Source organism: Tympanuchus pallidicinctus, unplaced genomic scaffold, assembly GCF_026119805.1.
Source record: "Tympanuchus pallidicinctus isolate F22 unplaced genomic scaffold, pur_lepc_1.0 scaffold29, whole genome shotgun sequence".
NCBI lineage: Eukaryota > Metazoa > Chordata > Aves > Galliformes > Phasianidae > Tympanuchus > Tympanuchus pallidicinctus.
This window is the reverse complement of record NW_026294746.1, coordinates 6,462,588-6,476,242: the sequence shown is the minus strand read 5'-3', so window position 1 is coordinate 6,476,242 and position 13,655 is coordinate 6,462,588. Positions and strand designations below refer to the sequence as shown.

Here is a 13,655-nt window from a genome sequence, read left to right as displayed (position 1 = left end):
AGCTGCTGTGCGTCCCACTGCCTGGGAAACACCTTGGGAAGCTCTGCACTGACTTGTTCCGGCCCTCATCACCGCCTGCTGTAATCATCTGCCTCTTGTGTGAGCACTTGTGGGGTGTTGCAGGGAATGTTTTATGAGGCAGGAACCATCTGCACGGGTTGATGGCTCTGCTGCTGAACTCGGCCCAGCGCTAACTCTCCAGCCCCACTTGACTGAAAGAGAGATTTCTTGCAAAGAAAAGGAAACAAATACGAAGTTGGGATAGAGAGAGGCATTTCCCAGAGGATTTCCTGCTTGGTGCCTGCTGCTGCTGCTGGCGGGGACAAAGACCCCATCAGAAGGGCTGTCTGGCACCGAAGGTCTCAATGCTGGCTTGCAGCTTTCCCAGCCAACTTTCCCAGTCTGTTCCCTAGGAATACCCTTAATCCTAACCAGTCCTACTCCTACCCTAACCCAACCCCTATCCCTAACCTTACCGTAACCCTAACCCTACCCTAACCCTAACCTACTCCTAACCCTAACCCTAATCCCACACTTTTTGACCAGCATCTCCTTCCCACCCCCAGCTCCACGCCCCGGATTGCAGGGACGCCGCAGCTCGGCTCTGCGCACACACGAGCCGTGCCCTGGGGGCATGGAGCCGCACCTCTCGAGCATCTCCTGCCCCTTCAGCCCGGCTCACTGCTGCATCCCTGCCGCATCTCCCACCTCGGGAAAGCCGCTGCCGTTCCCATTGCCGGCGGGCACGGCTCTGCGGGCGCGGGGAGAGCAGGTGGAGCAGCGCTGCCGCCCGCCCAAGCGCCCGCAGAGGTGATTTATGGCAAAGGCGGCATCTCCGTGCCGCGCCGAGCGCTCCCCTGCCTTCCTTCCCTTTTAATTGCGGTTGGATCTGCCCCGGGGGCAGAAGAGCCTTTGAACACCTCCTTTTGAATGTGAGCTTTGCAGCCAGCTCCGCTTCCTCTCTGCGGTGCCATTTTGCAGCTCGGGGATGGGGAGGTGGGCACGCCGGAGCCCCCCCCCAGGTCCTGTAGGCTGAGCATGGGGGTCCCTGCCTGCACCCAGCGAGGTGGGGGATGCTTGAATCCAGCCAGCACACGGCTGGAAGAGCCCCTGCAGCCTCAGCACAATGCAGCATCACCAAGAGACTTCTGCTGGCCAGCCTGTCCCAGTGGCTGCATCCCCTGCCTGCAAGTCTGGGGGTGTCCTCCAGCCACCTGGAGCCTTCCTGAGGGTGCAGCCCAAGCCCCCCAGAAGTGCAGACAGAAGTGAAAGCAGCGGTGGAAATGCATCTCACATGCGGATGGAGGGGAACTTGGAACCAGGGGGTGGCAGGGGACAAAGAGATGCTGGTGGAATCAGGGAGGTCAGGGAGGGTCCCACACGCGCCCATCTCCCAGCCCAGGTGGGAATGGACCCTCCACCACTGCTGGTACACTGCTGCACGACCAGCTCATCAGGGCCAGGCTGGACGTGGCTCTGGGCTGCCCAGTCTGGTGGTTGGTAACCCTGCCTGCAGCAGGGGAGCTGAAACCAGATGATCATTGTGGTCCTTTTCAACCCAGGCCATTCTATGATTCTATCATTCTATGATCCAACTCCTCCAGCCCCTGGAGTGAGCAGAAGGGTTCGGTGTGCTTCAGGTGGAGGGCACCCAGATGTGCACAGTGGGGTCGGCAGCACTCACCCTGTGTGCACGGAGATGTCTGCCCCACCGCTCCGAGCCCTCATCCACTTCTCTTCCATCCCCTCATGCACGACTCTGAGGAGTGCGACTGGGAGCTGAGAGCACTGCAGCCATGCTGGAGGGCCGGGTTTGTTTAGTCTGGAGAAGAGCAGGCTGAGGGGAGACATCGCAACCGCCCTCCGATGCACCAGGGGGGTGAGCGAAGTACCCTGCTCCTCTCCATCTGCCATGGGTGCTTTTGAGGGGCTGGGAAAGCACGCGGAGCTCAGGGTTTGGGTTTTTCAATGGCACAGTTGCTGGAAACTTGTGGGAAAGCCAGGCTGCCCCATGGAGTTTGCAGGAAGCAAGCTGCATGGCCAGCAGTGCTGCACCCCAACGTCGGTCTGCAGCAGGAGGAGATGGTGGGCACTGTCTGGAGAGCTGGGGGTGCCCCATCCCTGGGGGGGACCTTTCCAACCCAGTCACCGCACCGGAGAGGGGCTGGGGGCCCCTGGGCATGAGGAGAGTCTGGGGACAATGTGGTGGCAGGGTCCTGAGGGGGCTCTGGGGGGGGTGGGGGGTGTGGGGAGAATGGGGGGGCAGTAAGGGGGGTTGGGGGCTGCTGGAGAGAACTGTGGAGCACCAAAAGGGGTGAGGGGCTGAGAACTGGGGCGATGAGGAGAGCTGGGGGGCACTGGAAGAGGCTGTAGACTGAGGAGGATTGATGGGCACTGAAGAGAGCTGGGGGCACTGAGGAGGACTGGTGGGTGGTGGAGAGAATTGAGGGCGCTGAGGGGATCTGAGGAGAATTAGGGGGTGTTAGGAGGGCACTGAGAGGGACAAGGAGCTGAGGAGAGCTAGGGGGCATTGGGAGGGACTGGAGACTGAGGAGGACTGGGGGGCACTGGGGGAGACTGGGGGTTGCTGGGGAAAACTGAGGAGCACTGAGAGGGGTGAGGGGCTGAGAACTAGGGAGGAAAACTGAGGGGCACTGAGGGGGGCTGAAGGGAATTTGGGGCTGCTGGGGGAAGCTGGGGGGCACTGAGGAGAACCCGGGGCTGAGCAGAACTAGGGGGGCAATGAGGAGAACTGGGGGGCACTGATAGAGGCTGGAGGTGGAGGAGAATTGGGGGGCGCTGGAGAGAACTGGGGGGCACCGAGGGGGGCTGAGGAGAACTGCGAAGCTGCGGACTGAGGACTGGGGTGCAGTGGGAAGAACCGGGTGACTCGGATGGGGGCGAGAAGCTGAGGAGAGCCGGGGAGGGGGGGGGGGCTCAGGGAACCGCACGGAACCGAACCGAGCCCCGCGGCCGCCCCGCTGGCCGCCCCCCGCCGTGGCGCCGCGCCGTGCAGGGGGCGGTCGGTCGGTCGGTCGGGGCAGGGCGGCCCGGTGCTGCCCGCCGCGGTCCCTGGGCGGGCGGAGGCGGAGGCGCGGGGGGCGGGCGGAGGCGCGGGGCGCCCATTTTGTCGGTGCGGCGGCGGAGAGACGCGGGACGCGGAGCATGGCTGTTGGTATAGGAAGTGTCTTTTTTTTTTTTTTTTTTTTTTTTTTTTTTTTTCCTCCTTCTTTCCCTCCTCTTCCCCCCCTCCCCCCCCTTCGCCCCCCCCTTCTTCTCCTCCTCTCCTCCCGCATTCAAAAAATAATAACACCCCCCCCCCCCCCCCCGGTGCGAGCTCCGGTAAACAGCGATTGTGGGTGGGGGGGGGGGCAGGGCGGTGCTGCGTTCCTCCTCGAGATCTGGATTATTATTTTTTTCCTCATTTTTTTCCCCCTTCCCCTTTAATTTCTTTTTTTTCTTTAATTTTAATTTTTTGTTAATTTTTTTTTTTTTTTTTTTCCCTCTCTCCCCCCCCCCCCCCCCCCCCCCCGTAACCGCGGATCTGCAGAACATGGCGGCCCCCCGTTCCTCCCCGCGCTTTAAAAATAAGCCGGGCTGCCATTTTTGTTTTCCTTTTGTCTGCGAATTTTAATAAAACCGTCTGAGAATGTGGGAGAGGCGGCGGAGGGGCACCGAGCGGGGCCGCCCCCCCCCATCCCCCCCTCTCCCTTCGGCCTTTTTGTCTGCGGAGGTTCCCCCCTTCCCCCCCCCAGGCAGGAGCAACTTCACTCCGCGCCCAACTTCGCTCTTCTCTCGCGTTCTGCTTTCGTGTTTTTGCTTTTTTTTTTTTTTTTTTTTTTTTTTCCCTCCCCCCCTTCTGTTTTTTTTTCCTTCTATTTTCTATCCCCCCCCCCCTCCCCTTCTTCTCTCACCCCCTCCCCGGGGGGGGGGCACCCCTCTGCGTGTGCCCCCCCCATCCCTCCCAACCCAGGAGGAGGAGGAAGGAGGAGGAAGGGGGGGGGCAGCCAGGAAGATGCCCGCTTTGCTGGATTCTCTCTTTTTCTCCCTCCGGAGGGTCTGATGGAAAAGTTAATTGCAGCCGAACGGCCCCATCCGTGCGGCGGTGCTCGGCGAGGAGCGGCGGATGCGGCGTGGGGGCTCGGCTGCCTTTCTCTCGGTCGCTTCTCCCTCCGTCGCTTTTCTCTTCCATTCTTTTTTTTTTTTTTTCATTTTATTTCATACCCCCGCCCCCCCCCCCCCCCCCCCTCCGTCTGCTTTCTTTCCTTTTATTATTATGATTTTTTTCTTTTTTCTGTTTTTTTTTTTTCTGTTTTTTTTTCGGGCCTTTCAATCTGCACGGTGGCGGTGCTGTGATGGGGGGCTGCTGTGCTTTATTTATTTATCCACCCCACCCCCCCGCTCCCCTCCTTTTTCCCTTCATTCCATCCCCTCCCCGTTAACCGTATTTTTTTCGGTCTAACAGAGCCGGCTGAGGGTTTGGGGGGTGGGGGGTGGGGGGGGGGGGATGCATCTTGCATCGCGCTTTAGCAGGAATGTGGAAGTCGCAGCTTTAGTGAGGGCACCCACATTTCCGACAGCGGCGGTGCCCGGGGAGCTCAGTGTCCTCCTGCACGCATCGGTTTGGCCGTGCCATAGCGTGGGGATGCTCACACCCCTATTTATACATCCATCGTGCCCGGCTGCGCCGGCGGCGAGCTGTGGTTTGGCCCTGGATCCGTCCCTCGGCCCTTTTCCTCCCTTCCGCACCGTGGGATGCTGTGCGTGGGGACGGCGGGGCGGGCAGCGCTCCCAGCCCGGAGCCTTTGGGGACGGAAATGGGATCGGAGAGGAGAGGGAAAAGTTTTGGGCCCCCTCCTGGCGTGCGGCCTGCGGGGCGGACGGACGGACGGACGGACGGATGGATGGATGGGTGCAGGCCCTGCGGGCGCCCCGGATCAGGGTGCCTGGGGATGAAAACACAGCTTTTCTTTTTGTCTGCTTTCAGGAAAAAGCCCTACGTTCCCACGGGTCGGGTCGTTGGGAGCCGCTCCGCTTTTGTTCCTCCGCGTGTTGTGTTTTTTGGGGTGTGTGAAGTTGTCCTCCTTGTCCCCCCGTAGAGAAACGCCCCGCGTGCGGCACCGGTTCCCAGCTAGATCTGGAGATGGACGCGGATAAGGGGAAGCAACGCCAGTACTCTCAGAGGTGGGCATGCCGGCGCTCTCGAGGGGAACGAACCGCGCTGAAGCTGGGAGCGTTGGGCAGCAGGGCCCCCGGGGGGCTGCCAGCTGGGTACCTGCCTGGGGGCGTGGGGAGGGATGCCGGACCCAGCCTGGGTTCGTTGGGCTCCCGCTCGCAGCATGAGCGCGATCCCCGTCTCCTCTCCCAGAGCCGGCAGTCCGTGCGCTTCTCTGTGCGGAGCAATCCCTTCTCCCTCAGGAATCCCCTTCTCCCCCGGAGAGCGGCGGCTGGCCGTGCCTTGTGACAAGTGCATGCGTGTTGGGGTCGGGGCGGCGGGGTTGGGGTTGGGAACCGCTTGCTGCCTCCTTGCCTGGCCTTGGGGCAAAGCTCTGCTTCGCCGCCGTGCTGTCGCTGCTGTCACGGCGCCTGGCTCTGAGCGTCACTGCCAGCTCTGCTTTGCCGTGTGTGTGCCGGCTGGCAGTGTGGCATCGCGGGGTGCCGGGGGTTCGGTGCCCGCTGTCCCCAGTGCGATGTCACAGCCAGGCCTGCACTGTGCTGCTCGTCCCTCTGCCTGGCTGGGTGGGCGCTGCTGGTTCCAGCAGTGCGGCTTTGGTGTCTCTGGCTGGCTTCTGTAGGGCGCAGTTCTGCCCCCGCCTCCAGGGGCTGTGAGCTGGGTGTCCCGTCCTGCCTGCTCCCTGTTTCGGTCTCCAGGGTGGCTCCGAGGGAAGTGGGTTCCCTTCATTGCTCCTTCCACACCCGCTCTGCCCATCTTTGCACCGCTTCCTTCTCCCCACTGCTTGCAGGGCGGCTGCAGAAGCCCCCCAGGCTGGGTTCCTCACCCTGGGCAGCAGTGCAGCCCTTGGGCCCTGCATTCCTCCGTTTGGGATTCTGCTCTCTCCTCGTGCAGTGTGGGCTCCTCGGGGATTTGGGGCCCTGCAGGCTGAATGTGGGGCTCTGACTCTGTTCCCAGTGCAGACCTATGGGGTGAGGGCACACACGGCTCCTCACACCCCTTGGGGCCCCGGCCCGCAGCCCCGGCCCTGCTGGGATGGGCTTTCTGCTCCAGCCGCTGTTGGCTTTCAGTTGATTTTGCTCGGGGAAGGAAATCTGAATGAGAAACGCCAGTCAGAGCCCTTCGGGGGGCGGAAACGTGGGGTTTAATTGGTTCCATCTTGGGTGAATTCTTCTGGCACACGATGCCTCCAAGCCGTTCCTCTGGAACGGGGATTTCTGAGCCTCCTGCCCCGGGTTTCACGTGTTGTTTCTGCTTCCCTGGCTTACGTTCCTTATGCTGTCTTCTGCCTTAGGGTAAATTCTTCCTGCTGAGGAAAAGCTGGGCCGGGGGCCGCGGGCGCAGGGCCCACGCGGGACGGTCCCTGGAGCTGGCAGCAGGACGGCGCGTTGCGGCACGGGGAGCCCGCCTGGGCACGGCATGGCAGCCCACGGGCACGTGGGTGGCTTTGATGCTGCTTCCAGCCCAGCAGCTCGGGGCTGGGGATTTTGAAGTCGGGCCTTTGGTTTCTCCTGAAAAACTGCTCCTCCGGGCAGGGGCCGCTTGCACGCAGCCCGCAGAGATGTGCAATGGGTTCCGACCAGTGCTGGCTGCGTGCTGGGAAGGTGGGGATGGTGCAGCCCCTTCTCCTGACAGGGCTGAGCTTATGGGGCCAGAAGGTTTTGTGCTTTTGGGGGAAAATGTGGCGGAGAACAGGCGGAGCTGGGCGGCATGAGAACGGGTGGAGTGCTGCAACTGGAACGGGACAAGGGGTGATGGGGGCACGGCTGTGCGGGTGCCACATCCCCAAGTCCCCTCCTGCTGGTCTGATGGTGCCCTGAGGGGACGGCCGGGGACACTGGGCTCTTTGCTTTTGCCTGCTGCAGTCTGAGGCTGTGTAGACTCGTGCTGCCCAGCACTGGGTGCTGCTACCCGGCTCGGCCCTGCGCTTGTTGCTCCGTGCCCAGCTTGCTCCTGATGGACGCTTGTCAGCCGGGGACCCTGCTTGGGGGAGCGAGGCTGTGCTGGTGGAGGGCGGGCTTCTCGCTTGGCCGCTGGCGTCCCGCGGTACCCAGGCATGCCGCTCGGCTCACCCCCATCCCCTCCTTGCCGCCCCCTGCCCCATTTGCTGCCCTACCTGTGCCAGGCAGCCCTGTGGCCGCTCGCCGGCCCCGAGGGGCGAAGCGGCGCCGGTCCCCGGGAGCGAACCCTTCTCGTGGCGGTGCCGTGCCGTGTCCGTGAAAAGAATCTCTTGTTTCTTTTTATTTCAGCGAAGGCGAGACAGAGAGGGCTGCCAAAGTAGAGACGTTCCCTAGAGAACTGTAGCTTGACTTAGCGGCAGTTTGGTAGGAAGTTGGAAGGCTATAGTGAGCTGCGGGGCCTGGCGCTCGTACCCACCCGTGCCATCATCTACCTCCATCAATCTGGAGCCTCATCGACACGTCTCCCCAGGCAGCTGCGGCCATCTGGCTTCTGAGGCCAGCCTGTGAGTACCAAACACGGTGTGCACCATGTCTTGTCCGTGCCGGGCCACCGCCGGCCTTGCTGCAGCCGCCTGCGCACTCCTTCCCCTCCACGCGGCGCCGGGCCTTGCTCTGCCACGACGCCTCTCCCTTCCCTGTGCATCCGCTGCTTGCTCTTTCCACCTCCCTCTGCTTCCTTCCCTGCCTGGGAGCTCCGGTGCGCACTGATGGAGCCCTGCTGGGTGCCCACGACGCCTTCTTTGCCTCAGCAGCAGCTCCTCCGTCCCGCTGCCCGGCACACGGCGCCGTGCCCAGCAGAGCCGGGGGGAGACGTGCTGCAGCGTTCCCCACCCTTCATCATTTCCATTTTAATGGATTTTTTTCTTTTTCTTTTTTTTTTTTTTTGCCGTGTGTCAGCTTCCATTTTTCATAGTTAGCTGAGAATCTAGAAAAAGGGAGTTTATGTATTTTTCCATCTGCTTTATATCCCCTCCGGCCCCCTCCCCCCGCCGTCCGAGCTCAGCCCTGGGAGGGGGGAGCAATCCCCCCTGTGCTCCAGATGAGACACAGCACAATTTATGAAATTAAGCTGGGACAGGAACAGAGATTTTTTTGGCACCACCGCTGTTTCTTTTCCCTTTATTCTGGGCAGGTTTGCAGCGCTCCACACGCAGCGGTTGCAGCAGCTTTGCTGTTAAATAAGAACTGCTCAGGTGGGGCAGGAGTGGGAGGCTGCAGCAGGTCAGGCTCCCCCCCTTCCATGGCAGCTGCAGGTTGTGCTGGGATCCTCCGTTTCTTTGAGCAAACGGGGCGGGCAGAGCTTTGCATGGTCTGGGATGGGGGGGACAGAGGGCACGGGGCACCTGCTGTGAGGGCAGAGCAGCGGCTCGCTGGGTTGGCTCCAAAAACTTTTCTAATCATAGCTCTGGCTTCCTGTTTTCCTGCTCTGGCCAGGCAAGAATCGAAGGAGGGCTGCAGCTTCCCACGCTGCGGGGCAGCCGCTGGCTGAGCCGTGGTGGCAGAACTCAGGCCATGGTGGCGGGATTCAGGCTGTGATGGTGGAGCTTGGGCCATGGTGGTGGGATTCAAGCCATAGTGCTAGGATTCAGGCCATGGTGGTGGAGTTCAGGCTGTGATGGTGCAAGGATTTGGGCTGTGATGGTTGGGCTCTGGACCTGGTGGTGGGATTCAGGGCTGTGGTGGTAGGATTCAAGCTGTGGTGGTGGGATTCTGGCTGTGATGGTAGAGCTCAGGCCATCGTGGTGGGATCCAGGCTGTGCTGGTGGAGCTTGGGCCACGGTGGTGGGATTTGAACTGTGAAAATGGGGTTTGTGCTGTGATGGTGGTAATATTCGGGCCATGATGGTAGGATTCAAGCCATGGTGGTGAGCTTCAGGCTGAGATGGTGGTGGGATTCAGGGCCATGTGGTGGGTTTGGGCATCTTGGCAGTGGCAGGAGAGCTCTGACCTGGGGATGTCAGAGTGCTGTGCTTGTCCCACACTGTGGTACAGGCGTTGTAAGCAGTGAGCTGTCACCTCTGACAGTGTTTGCTGGCACAGGCTGGTGCAGGGCAGGGTTCCCTGTGGCTCTGTGCACGGCTCTGCTTTCATGAGAGAGCTGACCCCAGTGAAAGGGACGCTCTGAAGTGACGCCTGGGGCAACTGCAATGCAGTCTGCCTTGCTCTGGGTGCCCCAAGCTGCCAGAGCCCAGTGCTGGCCGGGACGGTCCTGCTTGAGGCTCTCAATCAGCAGCTCCCATCCTGCGCTCAGCTCCAGGTCCCTGGGCAGGGCTGCCGCTCCCAGGACCTCAAGCTGCTCAGCGCCACCCGCTGCCATGTGGCCGCTGCCCTCCTGCTCCGCGGTCTCGTCCCCACGTGCCATGCGGCTCAGCAGGTCCCGCTCTGTGCCTCGCTGTCCCCGGCCTCCCTGCCCTCCTTTGCAGCACTGTTCTGCAGGGAACCCGTGCTGATCTCATGCCTGGTTCTCCTGGTGCCGGCTGTGGTGGGGATGGGTCTGTGCCGTTCTGGTTTCTCCCTCCGTGGCCTGATTTCTGCTCCAAATGGAGGTCATCTCCCTGCAGCTCAGTCGCCCGCAGAGCTGGGGAAGGTGCCGAGGAGCTCCTTCCTCCTTGTGGAGCTGCTCCCCGCGCTCTGTGCACAGACACGGGGGTCCCGCCTGCTCCCAGCTCGTGGTGCAGCCAAAATAAGGTGTGCAGTGTCTGATGGCAGTGCTGGCTGAATCGGCATTGGGTGTCGGGTGGGGAGGAATCAGAAGTGCTCGTGCCTCAGCGTGCCCTGCCAGCTCTGGCTGTGATGTGAGCAGCAGCACTGCCTGCTGATGTCGGGCTGCTCCGCTGTCGTCATTTTCTCGCCGTCCCTGCTCAGATGTTTCCTATTAACTAAAGATGGATTTTAGAGTTCATTTTTCCAAAGTATTTAGCATCTCCATAAATCTCCCAGCCCCGCTGCAAGCAGGGCTCGCCCTGAAGCGAGCTGAGCCACCTGTGGTTGCTGTAGGTGCCCTTACTGGGGCTCCTTGGGGTCCTTGCGTCGCTGCTGTGCTTGCGCCGTGCTCCGTGTCCTCCTGCAGCCTTCCCCGAGGTGCTGGGGAGCAGCAGTGATACCTGCAGGTGTGAGGGCCGGGGGAACCCGCCAGGAGCCCTGGCCAGGTGCTGTGGTTTCAGCAGCAGTTCTCTCTGTGTGGATATGAGCTGCCCAAAGGGCCGGCTGCCCCGCTGTGCTTTCCTCCTCTGTGCTCCGTCTTCTGGAAGGGTTTTCTAGGAAGCATCTCCTGGTGGTTGCTGCGTTGCTGTTGGTGTGGCTCTTCCCTGTGGTGGGCCCTGGGGGCTCCTTCTCATGGGGAGCACTGTTGCAAAGCCCTGTGGGGAGGCCGGAGGGGGCTGCCGGGCTGCTGCCCACCGTAACCCCCATCTCTCCCTGCAGGATGGCGGAGCCTCGCTTCAACAACCCCTACTTCTGGCCGCCTCCCCCAACCATGCCCAGCCAGGTGAGACGGGTGTTTGGGGAGGAGGGAGAACCAATGGAACAGGGCACCTCTGACCTCTCTGCCTCCACCCCTGCCAGCTGGACAACCTCGTCCTGATCAACAAAATCAAAGAGCAGCTGATGGCAGAGAAGATCCGGCCCCCACACTTGCCCCCCACCTCCGTTGCCTCCCAGCAGCCCCTCCTGGTGCCCCCCTCTCCTGCTGAAAGCAGCCAGTCCATCATGTCCCTCCCCAAGCTGCAGCAGGTGCCAGGCCTCCACCCGCAGGCGGTCCCGCAGCCCGACGTGGCCCTGCACGCTCGGCCGGCCACCAGCACCGTCACAGGTACCAGCGCTGCCTGGGGGGGACCCAGAGGGGGCTGCTTTGGCTCCTGCTGCCTGAGGGCCACTCGAGTGTGGGGGGCGGGCGCGGGGCGGGCAGCGTGTGCCCCGCTGACACCCGCCTGTCTCTGCTGCCAGGGTTGGGGCTGGCGTCCCGCGCGCCCCCAGTCAGCACCTCCGAGTCCAGCACGGGCACCACCACCCCTTCCACACCCACCTCCACCAGCCAGAGCCGCCTCATCGCCTCCTCGCCCACCCTTATCTCAGGAATCACCAGCCCGCCCCTCCTCGACTCCATAAAGACAATCCAGGGCCACAGCTTGCTGGGGGCACCCAAGACGGAGCGGGGCCGCAAGAAGATCAAGGCGGAAAACCCTTCGGGGCCGCCCGTCCTCGTGGTTCCCTACCCCATCCTGGCCTCGGGGGAGACGGCCAAAGAGGGCAAGACGTACAGGTAGGTGGGCGCCTGGCGTTGGAGCCGGGCTGCGGCGGTGCTGTGGGGACGGGGGTGGAGATGAGGGATGCAGTGAGGCGTCCTGCCCAGCCCGGCCCTCGTGGCTCTCCTGCAGGTGTAAGGTCTGCCCTTTGACGTTCTTCACCAAGTCGGAGATGCAGATCCACTCCAAGTCGCACACAGAGGCCAAACCCCACAAGTGCCCCCACTGCTCCAAATCCTTCGCCAACGCCTCCTACCTGGCCCAGCACTTGCGCATCCACCTGGGCGTGAAGCCCTACCACTGCTCCTACTGCGAGAAGTCCTTCCGCCAGCTGTCCCACCTCCAGCAGCACACCAGGTGCCAGGAGGGGCTGCGTGGGGTTGGGAGTCTCCAGTGGAGTGGGGTGGGATGGGATGGGATAGGGTGGGGTGTTCACTCAGCACCACCTTCTTCTCCTTCGCCATCTCCAGCCGTGCTCTCCAACCCACGCAGCTCTTCTGGGTCTCAACCCAGGGTCTCCTTCCCCTTGTGCCCCATCACTGGGTCCCTTCTGCGCACTGGCTGTCACTGCTGAGCTCAGTGGCCGCGTGGGTGCTGGGAGCTTTGCAGGGTTTGGGGCTGTGTGGGTTCCCAGCCTTGCTGGGGCCGTTGCCTGACACGTTCCCCTCCCACCATACCCACATCCTGTGCAGAATCCACACCGGTGACAGACCCTACAAGTGCCCGCACCCCGGCTGCGAGAAGGCATTCACACAACTCTCCAACCTCCAGGTCAGCAGCTCCTGGGTGACGGCGGGGAGGTGGGGGCACGGAGTGCCGAACCCCACAGGGGGCGAAGCAGGGGGGGCTCCGGGCTCTCCCAGCCCTGCACCCCCCCTGACAACCCACCCCGTGCCGCTCTCTGGCAGTCTCACCAGCGACAGCACAACAAGGACAAGCCCTACAAGTGCCCGAATTGCTACCGGGCCTACACGGACTCGGCCTCGCTGCAGATCCACCTCTCGGCGCACGCCATCAAGCACGCCAAGGCTTACTGCTGCAGCATGTGCGGCCGCGCTTATACCTCGGTGAGGGGCTTTGGGGGCACGGCGCGGCCCCTCCAGCACCCCAACCCCCTGCTCACCACCTGTCCTTCTGCCCCGCAGGAGACGTACCTGATGAAGCACATGTCCAAACACACCGTGGTGGAGCACCTCGTCAGCCAGCACTCTCCTCAAAGGACCGAATCCCCCGGCATCCCCGTGCGGATCTCGCTCATCTAAGTGGGCTCCGTCCCACCCCGCTGCTGTCGGGGGGTGGCACCCCGTTGGCCCCCCCCGACCCGGCCCCCCTGCTCCCCCCGGGGGGCTGCAGGTTTGGTGACATCCAAAGACGGTTTCAGAGCACTTTGAATCTCTGCAGTTTTCTTGTGGGGGGGCGAAGCGTGTGGGGGGGGGGGGGTAAAGGAGGGGGTTCTCCTTCATCAGCCCCCCCTCCCCGCCCTCCGCCTCCTCTCATTTTGGATACAAATATATATATATATATTTATTGGCCAAGAAGTTGGTGCTGCTAACACAGAAACAAAATCAGACGTGGAACGGAGCACGCCAGACCCCCTCCTCCCCCCCAGGACTGTGCCGGAGCAGAGCAGGGCTCAGAGGGGGCTTTGTTTCAAGGGGGGGGGGGGGGGGAGCTGCTCCGCGTGGGTTGCGTTTGATTTTTAAAGACGTTTTGCCCTCTGGTTTCGCTCCCCCCCACGCCGGACTCCGGGAGCAGCGGGGGGTGCGCGTGCCTCTGTGTGTACATAGCCCCGTGTACAGAGCGGGGGCCCCGCGCCCCGGAGAGACTCGACAGAAACTCATCTATATTATGTACTCTTTGGTTCCGTTTTGGATATTAACTGTGTTATTTTTTTATACACTTTTTAAGCCTTAACTCATTGTTTTGCCAGGGTGTTTATTACCTTCTGTTTATTAATTTGACTTCCCACAGCCTTCCCCCCCCCCCCCCCTCCCCCACCTTTTACCCCCCCTGACCCCCCCCCCCCCGTCCATCCACCCTTTGGCTCCTCGTTTCCCCTCGGTGTTGTACGATACTCAATATTGTAACCTTTTTTGTCAGCATGTTAATACCGTGTAAATACGCCTCTTATACACACTGTTAACGCCTCCCTCCCCTTCCCCCCCCCCCCCCCCCAGCCCCGTTTGGGGCCCTTTTTTTTTATTTTCCTCGATGGAAATCCAGGCCACGTGTCCCTAGAGCTAGCAATTACCTTATTAAAAAAGGAGAAAAAGAAAA

General features: G+C 61.9%; 1 protein-coding gene across 12 annotated transcripts; it reads left to right on the top strand.

Moving 5' to 3' along the window:
* Positions 1–3,052: 3,052 nt before the first annotated feature.
* Positions 3,053–13,292, top strand: ZNF362 (zinc finger protein 362). 12 transcript variants are annotated; one of them, XM_052691837.1, is made up of 10 exons: positions 3,133–3,175; positions 5,100–5,184; positions 7,423–7,637; positions 10,558–10,621; positions 10,699–10,945; positions 11,080–11,395; positions 11,511–11,735; positions 12,071–12,149; positions 12,287–12,445; positions 12,524–13,292. In XM_052691837.1, exons 4-10 carry the CDS (start codon positions 10,559–10,561, stop codon positions 12,638–12,640), a joined length of 1,206 nt encoding a protein of 401 aa, XP_052547797.1. In that variant the 5' UTR covers positions 3,133–3,175; positions 5,100–5,184; positions 7,423–7,637; position 10,558; the 3' UTR covers positions 12,641–13,292. The 12 variants fall into 12 exon arrangements, with proteins under 12 accessions (XP_052547789.1, XP_052547790.1, XP_052547797.1 ...); XM_052691840.1 differs by having other exon boundaries at positions 3,160–3,175; positions 7,428–7,637; XM_052691838.1 differs by lacking the exon at positions 3,133–3,175 and adding an exon at positions 5,369–5,475 and having other exon boundaries at positions 4,295–5,184.
* The last annotated feature ends 363 nt before the right edge of the window (positions 13,293–13,655 follow it).

What these genes read in the sequence shown, in the direction of transcription:
- ZNF362 (XM_052691828.1), top strand. Translation starts at nt 4,063, where the DNA reads ATGGAAAAGTTAATTGCAGCCGAACGGCCCCATCCGTGCGGCGGTGCT. An exon ending in GGCCACCAGCACCGTCACAG is followed by an intron (nt 10,946 to 11,079) that starts GTACCAGCGCTG and finishes CTCTGCTGCCAG; the next exon opens with GGTTGGGGCTGGCGTCCCGC. An exon ending in GCGGCCGCGCTTATACCTCG is followed by an intron (nt 12,446 to 12,523) that starts GTGAGGGGCTTT and finishes TCTGCCCCGCAG; the next exon opens with GAGACGTACCTGATGAAGCA.